The 16535-nt window shown below is 32.6% G+C and overlaps 1 protein-coding gene across 2 annotated transcripts in view; it reads right to left on the reverse strand.

Annotated features, from left to right (window-relative positions):
* Window positions 1-16535, reverse strand: part of LOC113392535 (uncharacterized) — a 118633-nt gene that overhangs the window by 28472 nt on the left and 73626 nt on the right. The window contains exon 2 of one of the 2 annotated variants that reach the window (XM_026629022.2): window positions 6967-7236. The exons of the other annotated variant lie outside the window; for it this stretch is intronic. Coding sequence (XP_026484807.2) covers window positions 6967-7048 — 82 coding nt within the window. The 5' untranslated portion in view covers window positions 7049-7236. The remainder of the gene's footprint in view (window positions 1-6966; window positions 7237-16535) is intronic. 2 annotated transcript variants of the gene reach the window in all.

Raw genomic sequence — 16535 nt, forward strand, 5'->3', positions numbered from 1 at the left:
ACTACGTTGCACTGGTTATATCAGATAGTCGTTATTGCACACACTTGAGCACAACGATACATCCTGTGCATTGACTGTTCTCCGTGAGGAAGACGCGTGACCGAACACGTTACTAAATAGCTTCAAAATTCAGACCAATCGGTGAGCAACTGGTGTTCTAACTTTTTTCAATTGTTTATATTAACGGAATTATTTCATTTGAGCGGCGTTATATGTCCGATGAATATTGTTATACAATGTATTGAATGTACTTTTAAATAAATCTGACTCTAAAGCCTAATTATTTATCGTTCACGAGTTATATATTCAGATTATGATATACCATAAATTTAGATTGCATTGTTTATGGGAACATATATTATATTGTTTTATTACCACTGATCGTGCTGTTGACAATAATATTTTATTATCAAACAGATATTTTATTCAGAATCGAAATCCGCAGAGAGTTAATCTATATTGTTATGCTTATTATTTATTACAATATTCAAATAAACATATTTTTTAGAAAAGAAAATGTGGCCGTCATTCGACGCCGTAGATGTGAAACATCGATAATAATTAATTGAAGAATAAATAAAATAAATATATTTTAACAATATATTGCAATAAAGTTAATCTCACCAACACGCAAGAAAGAGGAGATTTATGTTGTTTGATGTTGTGGCAAACTAGTCGATCTGACTCTCGAGGTGTGTCAATAAAAGATCCATACAAAAATCTAGAGACTATTTTACCCATAGATCCTTATATATACGGTAAGTAGCCTTGATCGTTTCAATAAAAGATCGAAGTTGGTATGCCATTTTTATCGGATAAAGAGATTGAGAGACTAGTATTGTCTTTGCTCACACTTTTGCTTAAAATCCTGAGCAGTGGGTTACTCTCTTTTGAGTGAGTGTAGCCGGTCAATGGAACATCATCAAACCATAAAGTAATATCGACAGACAACACTCTAGAAGCTCATGAAATAATATTTTGTTGTAATTATAAATAGAGACATATTAACAAAATCTATTATAAATTTTACATGTAGATAAAATTGAATTGTTCATAAAACACTTAAAATATAAAATTCATTGTTAAAGCCTATTCTTATCTCATTCCAGTTTTCGTCATGGATGTTTCTTAAACGAGTTTTGTACGTAAATTTTCTTTTTATTCGAATTTCCTTTTTTTACATCGAGACATAAAGCTACGACCAGATTGTGAAATGAACCGCGTGGTTTTATTTTCGTATTTCTGTAATTACATTATCAGCCTGTAAATTTCCCAGTGCTGGGCTAATCCTTTGAGGAGAAGATTTGGAGCATATTCCACCACGGTGCTCCAATGCGGGTTGGTAGAATACACATGTGGCAGAATTCCGTTGAAATTAGACACATGCAGGTTTCCTCACGATATTTTCCTTCACCGCCGAGCACGAGATGAATTATAAACACAAATTAAGCACATGAAATTCAGTGGTGCTTGCCTCTGGGCTATCTCGGCTCAATTCTGTAATACTTCTGTTTATTTAATTATTATATATAACATGGATTTATAAATAAATAATTTGCGAGTGCATTATTTTATACGACGAGACAATTATTTATGACGTATTATTAAGAACAAACGAAATTAATTAATTAAATTACAGATTTGTATATATGGAGGTTTGATGAGGCAATTTTTTTACTATCCGAGTAGGCGTATGCCTCCACTACCTGATAGTAAGTGGTAGTGTCCAAACGCGAAGACGGCCAGTCTAGTCAAGAAGAATGAACTGCACTAGTCGCCCTTGCCATGCCGATGCAAGATGCCTCTTCACGCCTCGTTTGAAGCCTAGGTTATAAGGGAAGAACACCTATGCCAGTAGAGAGTACTTTAGAGTCGCCATATTTTTTCGTGCGCGATGGAATAAATGTCACAGTTAGGCGGTGAAGTGAACATTTTTACTGTATAACGAGCCCTTCAGACTCTGCTTCGCATGAATACAATAAGTGTTTATATAAAATTCTTATATAATAATATATACAACTTCAGCATATATCATAATATTACCAATTTATACAAAATCGTACCGAATTATACACGAACACCTCTTGTTAATCACTCTGTATATTAGTGAAAATCGTATACATGTATATATATATTTTTATATATATATCAAACGGAAGTTGTAATATGATATGTAGTTATGTTGATGTACGAGGGTAAATGAAAAAAAATTAAATATACATCTTAAATTCCCTGCTTAGAATTTAAAAATAGACTAGAAATCTTTAAACTTTCGATTAAACATAGAATATTATAAATGATCAGAAGTTTGAGATGAATCATGAAAGGAGATTTAAGATAACCTCAATTTTTCATTGTGTGTCTAAGTGAGAAATATCGTCGATGGAACTTTGATTGATTAATTATATCATTTATGTGTAATAAATGATAACATTTAGCCTACATTACATGCCTTAAATGCTCTCAAGACGTTTTGGACCTTATTCCAAGCTGTTCCAGTAGGGTTTGGCAGAAGAATTTCTGCCACAAATACATGTGGCAAATTTGATCCGACACATGCAAGTTTTCTCAGGATGTTTTCCTTCACCGCTGACCTCAAAATGAATTATTAAACACAAATTAACTTCGTGAAAAATCAGTGGCTTGCGCTTTGAACTCTCGGTCTACGATAATGTTGATGTTTTCCACTGAAACCGCTTGTTCTTTTGCTTTTACTAAATATATACTATACTAGTTGTCATACTTTGCTCACGTAGGGTAGTATAAAAACCTAGTAGCCTGTGTCCTTCATTGGGGTTCAGGAACAGACAGACAGATAGAGTAACTTTATATAGATACTTGTTCTCGCCTGCGTCTTCGCTCGCGTTTTTGGGATCACCAGGTTTGGGTTTAAAAAATAAGCCTATGTCCTCTTCCTTGGGCTTCAAGCTTGCTTCAGACCAAATGTCATCAAACTCGATACACTCATTGAGCCGTGACAGACGGAGCAACTAGCTACAAAATTTAGTATAGTTATTGATATTTTCCAACGTAACATATAATTTAATGCACTAAAATGAGGTGGTCTACCTGCACCTTATAAGGAATTAGTCTCAAGCGGTTTTCTTCATGAATATTTTAATACACGTCCGCGTACTTTAGTTACCGCCTTGCCTATCTTCGTCAAAGATTACGTATTTATATTAAGCATTATGGCCCTTATTTTTTGCGGCATAAGAGCTATGTGTCAAACAATATACGCGGAATCCCTTTCGATTGCTTTTATACAGGATCAATAGACACGTCCCGCAGTAAAGCCTGTGACGTGACGGCGTCCTGTAATTGCTCTATTGGTACTTTCAGACATTTTTCGTTCCAATTCGTCTCAGATATACTTGTGGATGAAATTCAATACAAAGCGATTGTATTTCTACAAAACGTTTTTGTAACTTAGACGTTTTTTATGATCTGATACTAACTTTATTTGAAGTTTCTGATTTATAACATCATGAAAAATCGGTTAAGTGTACGAGTTTATATATATTTTAGATTAAATATGTAACAAAAAGGCAGATGCTCGTATTATTCGGTTAATGTATAATATAGATATACATACAGACATATACATATTGTGTCCACAAATGTGTGATTATCTTTTGTTTATTATACTAGCCACAGTGTGATTTTATTCGCATCATACTATATCTTTTTACTTTAATATTTTATATTAAGTCAGTAGATAGACTGTCTAAGGGGCTGGTTCATAATAGGTGGTACCAAGGTTATACTAATTTTCTTGGCGTTCGGTTGAACGGTGTAGAAATTATTGTGTTGCAACGCCATCTAGCGGCGAGTTACAAAAAAGAACGTATATTTGAGCACTTGAACGGCGATCGTTCTAACGATGTCTAAGCAGATTAATCTCATAAAGATGTACCAAAATTATATATATATATATTTATTTATTTATTTATTGCAGTTTTAGGATTGTATATGACTATAGTCAGTCCATTCAGCACTTAACTATGATACGTGCAATTCTTTCCAAACAAACTAATATAATGATTATAATTCAAAAACAATATAATCGCCATCAAAACAATAATATAACGTAATATAAAATGCAGTAGAAGGAAGGAAGAAGGATTCCTTTTTCCTACATTTAGACATTTACCGGTTACTGCATCACTGACATCATGATTCTATTCCATATTTAAATTGTCTTTACCCTGAGTAGAATTGAATCAAAATATTTTATGACTGTGTTATAAACATCGAAAGTATGTTGAAATTGAGGTATAAATAAGGTCTATTAAGGAGGTACGGACGTCGGTGGTGTGTGAAATTGCTTTTATCTTATTTCTCGGGACGTAACTTCTTATAAAACTCCTAACATCCATATTGTGTTACGGATATTATCATTTAAGGTCTGCAAGTGTCGAGAGAACGCCATTCGTTTAACATACAATATTTTCCTTATAATCCCTTACATGAGTATCTTTATTTGAGCGATTTGTTATGGGATGTTCTATACAATTTAAATAACATGTTCGTCCTTTTTACACACAACGGAGTAAAATTTAATTTATTTATTTTGTAAAGTTGTTATTGTCATGGGATTCGTTTGATTTATAGTGGTTGGTCGTCAGGTGCTAGGTGATTCGATTTGATTTGATTTGATTTGACAGACAGACAGGGTTACTTTCGCATTAGTAATATTAGTGTAGATAAAAATAAGAAGATTTTTGTATAAAATATATAAGAATAAAAAATAACAAAAGCCTGCGGAGAGACAAATAAACTTTATATCGTGTAAGTACACGTGGTCAAAGGGGAAAATGGGAAAAACGTATCGTTAGAAAACCAGTGCATATTGAACCCAAAACACGAAAGGCAGATGGCCCGCTCGGAACATTATAGCGAAGCAACAAAAGCGTTTCCATTCGTTACGGATCCATATACATGCGCCTTTTGTTTTATAATATTAGATAAGGCATAATTTTAACTGATTTAATACGTATTCACTCAGCACCGCGGCGGAATAAGCTACGCTTGAAGTTAATAAAAAATGTTAAATTACGCGGATTTTTTCGAAATTCCATTAAGATTTACTTCTTACTTAACAAATTTCGTTGTTCTATTCAATAAACGTACCAAATTCTGTTAAGGACATTTCGTTTAATAAATCACTTGAATTGTTACCAAGTACGAGGAAAAGTTTGCAGTCTGTTTGAGAGCGGATAAATCGAAACGTTCCTTAGGGTTGAACGGTGAATAGTTGCGCCATACATCATGGACAATATATGGACACCATCTAAGTTGATGTTTTAGGTTAAATTAACACGTCTAATAAGGTAAATTAATACATACTAAACGAAAGTCGATTTAAATTGTTTGAAACTTACTTTTTTTTTATTTCATTTAGTAAGACGTAAGGATAAGCTTATGAAGCCAAGTTTCCGACTCTGCAAAGTCAATGAATCCTTCTTGGGGTAAGGTATCCATTTCAATAATAAAATTCCGCAGCAATAAAAAGCATATTAATTATTCAATACAACATTATAAAGATGATAAAGCTTCAATTACTTGTTGACTTCCAGGCAGGATTTTATATTATATACACATAAATGTATTTACAATGTTGAAAAAGAGTAACTACTGAGTTTCTTGCCGGTTCATCTCGGTAGAATCTACATTCTGAACCGATGGTAGCTTCACTGGATATAGTTTTGTAAAATGACGATTCAAAATTGCTTGTAAAATTCCTCAAAATTATTCATGAATAAAGTATATTTTGATTTTGATAGTTATGGAATTTGATCGTTTGTCTGTTAACTTAGCATTTACGCCAAGATGAAGCTTGTATTGAATTATGTGCACTAATAATGATTTTACATTTTATGACGTTTAGTGTGCTGATGTAACATAACGTAGTATACACATAATATTATTTTTTTATATAAAAAGCATAAAAGATATAACTTTCCATACTTGCACAGGATATATTATAGTAAGCAATTGTGTGCGCAAACATGGTGCTCTATTCAAAACCTTACATAATCCGAAGGGAGGCAATATATGAAACTAAGGGAAAAATGGCGCTCTTCAACTAATCCAAGGGGTTTTCGTGTTCTCCGACATATAGGAGTATAACATTGCGAACTTTCGAACTTCGGAATTCTAATGAGAATTTTTTGGTAGAAAAAACTCAATGAATACCTATATATTGTAAGACAACTTGGGACTCGAACCCAGGATCTTAGTATTTGAGTACTAAATTGAAGAGGCGTTTTATTTAATCTTAAGAATTTGTGTAAAACCTGAGGTATTACGATAATATTAATTGCATCACCTTCTGATTTTAAATTATTCGATGTAATTTAATTTAATGTATTTTATCTTTATTTCCTATAAGATCGTTGTCGTCTGTCCAATTATTGAATAAAAGAATAGTTCAACTCAATACTGGCACAAATATCACTGTTTTAAAACAGTATGTAGTCCCTCTGACGATCGTTCTGAATTTGAAATATCTTTATATAAAAGACAAGGTCCTCGCTGACTAACTATATGCACGCCTAAAGGACATGGAGATATGAATTTGAAGGAAACATCCGTTTCCTTCATAGAGATAATAAGCTGATCTTCCTGTGTTAATAAAGTTTTAATGAGTATTTGTTAGCAAAATACAAACAACATAACAAATAAATATAGTGAAATAGTTTTATGACAAAATACATATATGGTGCCTAAAATATCACCACATTTTTTTAAACTGATGTTGATGATGTTCTGTGCACGAAGCCACGTGAGTTAGTGCTAATTATATAAACTAGTTTGCTTATTAAATTTGGAAAAAAGTAAAAAATAGTAACATATAATTTTTTAAGTCTCATCGTGAGTTCAAATTGAATTTCATCCTGTTCCCGTTTAGTTTATTTAACAATTAATCTGTTTGCCATCGATCATAATCGTGTTAAATCTCACCTGACTTTTTGGCACTGTTCCCTTTTCCACCATTTTTATTTCTCCTCGGATAAAGATTAATTTTGCTCTGGCCACACCCCATTACAGCGTTTATTCATCCATATCACCAAAAGATCACTTCACTTGTTTCATATCGTTAAAACTTTAATAACTTCACTTTCTAGGACATGATATATGTTTGATATGTCTTTCGCATTTACACTTTTCCATTTGATTCTATTTTGTTTTCTCTTTTGTTGTTAATTTAAGTTTTATTGCTTGGTTTGATCCCTGGAAAGAAAAGGAAATTTATTAAAATATTTGACGGGGCAGTCTTCTGGGACGTACGGAGGAGTTCGAGAGCACAAAGGTTTTAAGGGGTAGAATAACGTTGTATAAATTTTACGATAAATATTTTTGAGACATCCTATGCTTTGTTTTTAAAAACAACATATATTTGGAAAAATCTTAATTGTTGAAATAAACCATTGTGTTAAAATTATATAATGCAGATTGGGACGAGTCGTTTCGGCTGCATCAACATGTGATTGGATTGTAGCCGTCTTCTATTTCAACGATCAAATATCATCAAAATTGACTTAACAAGGTACTAAAAAGGGAACAGTACTTAACTTTTAAATATAATCGTTCATTGTTTTATGTATTAATTTTACGATTAGTGATTATATATGTATTAAACTGGTATTTTAAACTAAATTATTATGTAGAATATAATGATTAATTATCGGCATTCCGAATTTAATGCTCTCAATTAACTCTATCAATTTTTACAATTGTCGAACATATAATATATATATAAATATGTGCGTATTACACGTAATACATACTATCGCGTGTGGTAATGCGATCACTTTTTTTTTTTTTTGTCAAAATTGGACATATTATTTCTGTTTCCCATGGAACAGTACATTTTGAATGTTTCCTTGGCATATATTTTAGAATCGATGTTCGGATATTCTTTAATATGTAATGTTAAGTATGTATAATACATAAAAAAATATGGCTGTTAGTGTTAACTTAACAAATAAATATTTTATGAAAAAGCGAAGTCAAATCTTTATAATGTCGTACTAATTGAAGTTTTCAAATTCACTGATAAATAAAGTACTATATTACGTTTACAAGGATATTATTCATTAAATCATAGCAGTTTACAGTGTTATAACAGTGTATCAGACAAACTGACAATATTTTATATGAACTACGCAATTATTATTTATTAAATTTTTGTTACTTCAAATCTATTAATACATTCATTACAATTGTAAAGTAAGTAATTTAAAAATATTTAATTGAATAATTTAATGTATTCTATAAGTGAGGAGGAAATTGTTTCGAAAAAAAAAACAGAAATATAAATGAAATTGTTAACGGTTATTGAACTCGTTTTCTCGCTTTAATTATTTACATATGGCAACCCGGACCATACAAAACATTAATTAAATCAATTCAACCAGTCATGCGTTTAACTCGAAGTTCTTATTGTAATTAACATAAAATTACTAGCTATTGTTCGAATCACATGGGGAGACAATAAGGGCAACCGTTAAGAAAAACAGCCGGGATGGCTTAAAGGTTGTTGGCTTAAACTTGAACTAGCAGCACTGAATTTTCATGTGTGTGTATTCATTCTCGTATTCGGTTGAAAAAAAAACACACATACATTTCATAACATTCATAACATAAGGATTAAACTTGCATTTTCCGGATGAAAATCTGTCTGTATCTACCAATTTGTACGTACGTATTGGAGCAAGGTGATGTTATAAACGCCATTGCTTAGCCCTTCAGTAGTTTTAAAACAGAATACTACGTTCGGTTTAACTATAGGGATGGTTATTCTACGAGTATATATTCAGCTATAACTGATATTACAGAGGTAAGTTTTGTTAGTTTGTCCCAATTTACGACCTTTTACGTAGTTTTAGAGATATTATATATTTTAATAACCACATGACAGAAACACGTTGCTTGCGGTAAGATGCATTATGGTGCCGCCACACTGGACTAACATAATGTTATAAAATATAATTGAATGTGTTAAATAACATAATTTAATATTAATGTTTTTAAACAAAATGTCTACTTCGGAAAGTATCCAAAGTCCAATCTGATTGATATATATTGTTATAAAACAATGACACAGAGTTTCAAAGGTGATTAGAACTTAGTTCCCAAGGTTGGTGGTTCCTATATCTTACGGCGTCAATGTTTATGTGAAGTGGTACCACTTATCATTAGGTAGCCCATTTGCCAGTCCACCTATCTATTTCTTAACTGAAACAAATTCTTAATACAACATTTTTAATCTAAACAGTTATTACGTATTACGTATTTATTTAAATCGGTAATATATATAATAAAATACTTAATACTATAAACTATATGGGCAGGTCACATCTGTAGAAGAACTGATAGCCGTTGGGGCAAGAAGGTTCTATAGTGGAGACCGTGAATCGGCAAGCGTAGTGTAAGACGCCCTGCAGCACGGTGGAGCGACGATAAACAGAAGGTGGTGGTAGAACACGGATGAGAAGGGCCGAAGATCGGGCTCAGTGGCGCGCCTTGGGGGAGGCCTACGTCCAGCAGTGGAATGACACAGGCTGACAATGATGATGATGATGATAAACATATCTACTGCTACAATCTTACTTCTAGTTTTCTACACTTGTTTTTAATGTACTAGTATTAATTAATGGTATAAATTTTTTTATGTGTGCAGTGTGGCAGCACCATTACAGTACGGATGGGAAAATCTCTTGGCTCAATACTAATTGTATTAGAGTATGTATTTCTGTATACATTTACCGATTATGAATGGTAAATGTCAATAAAACTTTGGGATTAGAACTGTTACCATCATTCACTTGGTAAATCTTAGGATTTACATGTTAGGTTAGGTTGGAATGGTAAAAGTCCGAAAAAGTCGTCCCTTTATAATAAATACTTACATTTACCAACTCATGTCGGTAAATCTTAGGTTTTACTGGAAAATCTTAAGATTTACCTTAGGTCGAGCTTTTACAGTAACATATACACGGTGTAAACAATTTATGTTCTATACAGGGTGTGTACAATGTCTGTATCGTGTAGGCAAATAATTGTGTAGTTATCGCTAATCTCAAATAAGTACGTAATTATATCGTTTCGTCTGAACTCCTTTATTTATATTCAAAATCAATGTCGAAACATTCGTTATTCAAGTAAGCTTATTTGATTACATATTTAATAAATTTAAGTTACCATCGATTTGGTAAAATCTATAATATCGAGGAGAAACGACAAGAAACTCAGTATTTTTTTTTTAATGTATTTATTAGAATTAGACTGGTGTTATAAATAAATACAATTGTCTTGACGCATGCATCTTAACTGACTGAGGGTTCAAACACAGACAAGCACCACCGAATTTCCGTGTGCTTAATTTTTGTTAATAAATATGAATTATAATTCATATCGTATTCGGCAGGGAAGGAAAACATTGCGAAGAAACCTACATGTGTATTTAACGACCTGTATTGGAGCAGCGTGGTGGAATTAGCTCCAAACCTTCTCCACAAAGGTAGAGGAGGCCTTAGCCCAGCAGGAAATGCTGTTACTTTTATTTTACTTCAGGTTTGCATAGATTAAATTATAGATTAAAACATAAATAAAGTCAGATTTCAGTTAAATTTCTGCTAAGATTCATGCATGCATTTGTAATCTTGCCAAAGCAAATTATTTTAACTCCATCAAACAAAATACAACAGCAAAATTACATTAATTAATCATGAAAAATCTTGACATTAAACAGGGAAAAAATCATAAGATATCTTGCTTTATTTCGGGATTTCTGACTTCATTAGCAAATATCCCTTAATCCAATTTATTCTCTGCGTTTAGTGGTAAATACGCTAAGCTGGCAACACTGTTCTTGAACCGAAATCGACAATGAAACAATATAAAAAGTTCTCCTTGGTAGTTAAAAAATAAACGTTTTAATACACGCATTAAACAGAACTCGCATTACACAATAACTGGGCGAGTTATTTATAAATTACAAAGAAACGCTTCCTCTAACACCATCGGCAAGGAAATAAAAAAAAAAAACTATCGTAAACTTTGACGTGATCGTACCCAGACTTGATGGATTCTTCGAGTTCCTGTAGCAGCTACATCCGCTAGTTAAAAGTTTGGGACGCAATCGCTTTTAAATATCGTAAGACTTGACGCAAGGTCGTTGAGTAGGTAATGACGGTTAGTGTATTTTATGAATTGCTCGTTTCAAATGCATCGGTCGCGAGTGAAAGGGGGTTAGATCTCAGGTACCCTATGTCTTATTTACCCTTTTTCTTTTTTCTTTTGTACCCTTTAAAACCGATATGAAATATTGCATACAAGAAAAATAAAATATAAAACCTTTAAATCAATTATTAAATTACTAACTCAATATTCATTTATTTTATAATTAATAGTTTAATTATTTTTATCTTTAATTAATTAAAATAAAATTTTATTAGTACTATCTCTTGTCGGTTCACGCATTGTGTAATATAAATGTCTAAGTTTACTTTTGTGTTATAATGTTACATTGCTGTTACTGTTTGTGATTACTTATCTGCGTCAAATAAATTTATACTAATAAATGTGAAAGTAACTCTGTCTGTTACCTCTTAACTCTTAAACCGCTGAACCGATTTATTAGGTGTGGAGTTAGTTTCAGTGCTGGGAAAGGCCATTGCCTAGGACTTTTTTAATTCACCTCTCGAGGGGACTAATTGTGTGACAGTTGTTGACGGGGGAGTCTTGTAATTTGACGCAGATAAATCCAGTTCAGCTAGTAAAGAGGCTAAAACGTGAACCAATTACCAATAAATAAATAAACAGATAATCATAATCATTTTCGTATTTATAATATTGGCGAAGATTAACGGCAGACACGTGGCATATATGATACCTATGTGTCACAATTATAACGTATTTTTTATAGTTTATGTGCTGATATCAATGATGTTGTATGTAGGTTGAAAATCAAAATATACTTTATTCAAGGGGGCTCTTAATAAATCAATTTATATGCCTTAATATTACGTTTAATGTAAACTATTTAATATGACAAGAGAACAAATTAAAAGTACCTAATGAAATGTATGATTATAATGTTATACGTATAATTATAATTCAATATTATATTTATATCTATTGTTTTATAGAAAAGCCTAAGGAAGAAATAACGAAAATAGTTCTAAATTCGTGAGACTAAAAACTGTTTTTTGCGCGGCCTGACAGATTTATTTTAGGACCTCAGGTCTTTTAATCTCGCCAATAGACCGCCAATAAAAAACAGACAACCTACACAACATATGTTCTATCGCCGAAAAGTAATTGTATTCTTGTCTTTTGATTGATATTTAAGGGGTGAGTGAGCAATTATTACTAATAATAATTGCTAAATTTAATTAATATAGGGCATAACATCTTAGTTCCAATGGTTTTTAAGGCATTGATGTTTTAAGGGATAGTTAATGTTTATTACAGCGGAAATATCTTTGAGCGGGGCGACCACTTAGTATGATGGTTTTGTTGACAATCTCCCTACTCAATCACAATAAAATATATTATCTACGATCAAGCAGTAAGTAGTATGTTCGTTTGGATATAAATGCATATTTACGAGAAATACACAGTCTGTAAAGTTTAATATGTAACTATTTCCTATAAATTTAAATAATTCCCTTAAAAACGTTATTTCGGATAACTGAATACAAATTGCCATCGTAAACGTGATCCGTGGCGCTCTAAACATTTTATCATACACGTTAATATAAATCTTTTTAAAACGTAAACATTACTGTTACGCCAAGGTCGAGGGAATTGTTTTTCTAGCAGATTTAGCGCTCCATAAAAATCTATATTTCTAACTTATAAAACTCGCATGTACTCCTAGTATTGGTAAGATCTTTATATATGGTTAAACTTTAAATGTAATGTTTCGTGAAGTAGTCTGTATATATTAAAGGTACAATTAAAAGGAAGAAATCCTCTTTGTGTAAATTCTTGAAGCGTCAATTGTTTGTCGTCCTTCCTCCTTCCTTAATTAATTTGGGGCATTGCTATTATTCTGTTTTAGTAATAAAATGTTTTTTTTTTTAATTTTCTAGCTGCTGGGCCTAGCTTTGGTCGGGTAAAATACAAACAACATCAAACTTTTATATTTAATGACAATATCTTTGTCAAGGAAAACATATCATTTTTGAGGGTCTCCTTTGCTGAACTGCAGCTTTGCAGAACTCTTCACCAAAGTTTCAGCAAAATCAGATATTTAGCAAATAGAGTACATGCCATATAAATTTTATTTTTATTTATTAAGAAGAAAATTTTAGACACAGTGTAAGCCGAAAGGGCCCCATGTTTTCTTTGACTTTCGTCACTAATCTCCTGTACGATGGATTATAATGATGATAGATCCAAAGTCTAGGATTTTGCTGTATATTGTCAATCGTCCGTTAAGACTGGTCATTAGGGTTCTTCTCGTGGACAAGTACCCTTGACATGTGGTACAGATGTCATCTTTTCTCCGTTTATTCGCAGAACGAAAAACCGAATCAGATAAAACCAGGGAGTTCCAGTGCGTTCGCAGATCGTTATCTGATTTGCAAATGTCTGACATTTGCAGGAGGTCGAGGACAACACGCAGTGTGTGGTTTCGGAGATGTCTGCTATTGATAATTTTTTGTTTGTAGTAGTTAGAGAATATAAATTTCAACTAGAAATCGCAGAGTCAAACCAGGGCAAGTAATATTGAGTTTTCGATCGTCTAATTTGTGCTTTGATGAATAAATTAAAGGCAGACAAGCGTAGCGTAATTGTATGTCCTTATAAATTCCAGTATTGTGTGTATTCAAACTTGGCTTATTGCGTTCGTTTAGGGTATTTTTTAATGATATATTATAAAGTTAATTGAAATATAACTTGTGTCAGTTTCAGTTATTCTGAAAAATATAAGTATTTAATGATATTTGGGTCCGGGTTTCAAATGGGCTTTTAATATATTTTATTCATGATCGATAGGCTTGTGTATTATTTACTCGTCAATATATAATCTGCCCCCAAATTGCAATAATTCGTAATTCGTCGATTCGCAGAGTGAGTGCATAAATATATATTTTTAGGCACAAGGTCAATAATTCGTTTCCATAGCTAGTTTTCGACACAATATACGTGTACAGAATGGATAAATCTTCTCACAGTGCTAAAGTATATGGAATCAAGTGTTCATTAGCCAAAAGGTGGCCCATTAGTCTGTCTGTAAAATAGCTACAATTAAACTATGGTGTACTATTCGGACTCGCTTAAAAATCCCACGAAATTCAATGTCAACTTTAAGCAAGACAATCCATCTGTAGAAAATAATAAAGGACTAAATTTATACATCAAGTGAATCTATAATTCAGCGCTTTAAGCGTTGAAAGGAAATGAACACGAACAGGTGGCTACTGTGGCATTTGCGGTGTTCAATTCTTTTTTATTAGACACATCGAACTAGTTAGCGATGGTTTATTGAAAAGCGTAACTCCTTTGAACTGATTGCCGTTATTGATGACCGTATTTTAGAGAAACGAATAAGACATTTCTGAGAAATAAGATTTAGTAATTATTAGTTAAGCTTCAGTCAATACTAGTTTCACGTTTTCAAATAGAGTAAATAGAGAACTACGATTGCTTCGTCGTACATCTGGGTTTTGCTTTACAAATGATTCCATGTTAAATTCCTACTAAAGAAGGATAAACTTCAATGTTTTGGAAAATGTCAAATTTGAAATTACGTTATTTAAGGAAATAGCCTTAAATCCGATTTGCCCTTACATTTCATAGATGAACTTGTGAATCCACTCCTAAAACAATCGGAATCAGAAAAATATTGCGTGATGTTGATGACCAGAGTTCTCCAGTTAAAATCCACTACAGCAATTAATTTTGAAGAGTTTTATTTATTATAATCTATTTCGTTCAATTTATTGGGCATAGCGGAATCAGAACTAAACGATACTTTAAACTAAGAAAATATTTGCCTACTAGTAGTAGAAAGGCTAATAATATTTCACGCAGGTGCACTACAGAAACTCCCTAAGAAATCCACTGTTCTGAAAGCATCTCATTGATACAGCAACTAAACCACAAAGGGTACTCCACCCTACACGCATAAGTGCGCGGTGTTCATACACCCTTTGCTATTCACAAAGCCTTGAACGATGCTTGGTTTTATTTTAGAGTATCGAATCATCTAGAACAATTTTTCCTACCCTAGTAGGACGTGTGCAATCTTACAATGGAATATGTAGAGGGGTCTTTTCATTTTATAGATTTTTACCACAGATACTATTATTCCTGTGAGGACTTCAACGGTTTTACGTGCATACGTTGTTTAGTGGTAGTTTACTTAAACTAAGTTCTCCCTTTCTCACACCGCTGATTTGCCATTCGAAAGAATAGGACACAGTATTGTTTGACGAATGACCTCCTCCTTAATGGTCGAACCGGTAAATGTTTGATTCACGCTTAATCGATTTTATATAACAACGCAGCTAAAAACAGAAATGCGTTTACTATTTATTGTGCTTGTTGTCAACAGCTTGAGTTGAAACGTCAAGAACACAACGATGAGGAAAATAAATACTTAAACAAGATTGTGTTTTATCCATTTAGGGAGATTTAAATTCGAAAACCGATAATTCCATTATATAGGCTCTTAAATCTGCTTTGGATTAGGGTTCAGCAAACAGCCTGCCAAAGTCCCTCCCATTAGGCAAGTGTCTTCTCACCTATTTAAATGAGGATTATGGTTTGATAAGTAATCCAAAAACCAAAATCCTTCTCATGATATTCTATTATTCAAACGAATATTATCTAGAGGATTTTGTCCATTGATTTCAGTCAGTTCGTTTATTTTCTCTTTCTTCTCTATCTTTACGATATGGGTAGGCGGACGCGTAACCACCTGATGGTAAGTGGTCACCACCGCCCATAGACAATGGTGCTGTAAGATATATTAACCATTCCTTACATCGATAATGTGCTACCAACCTTGTGAACTAAGATGTTATATTCCTTGTTTCTGTAGTTACACTGGCTCACCGGAACATAACAATACTGAGTACTGCTGTCTGGAGGTAGAATATCTGATGAGTAGATGGTACCTACCCAGAGGGGCTATTCTTCATTCTGCATTAAATATAAATTACCTAATAGTTTTCACCTATTCTGTCACGGGAGCTTCACGCCATATTCTTCTTCTGTAATTATTTCACAATCTATCTTTTCCCCTAACAATCTATTTTTAGCTAACTGTAGCCTTTATTAGTATGGACTGCTAATATTTCTTTATGCTATTAAAGTATATTGTTTGTCAATTAGTGTTTTATTAGATAATCAAACAGGTTAATTAAACATTTAATATTTTATTGGAGTTTTACTTTATTTTCCTACTTTAATAAAGGTGGTCTTAAACTTTTGGCCTACAGGGTACGTCAAACTTAATAAACTAAATTCAATGTCTACTACCGTTTACCTATCTTTGTATAATTACCAAA

Source organism: Vanessa tameamea, chromosome 5 (genome assembly GCF_037043105.1).
Source record: "Vanessa tameamea isolate UH-Manoa-2023 chromosome 5, ilVanTame1 primary haplotype, whole genome shotgun sequence".
NCBI lineage: Eukaryota > Metazoa > Arthropoda > Insecta > Lepidoptera > Nymphalidae > Vanessa > Vanessa tameamea.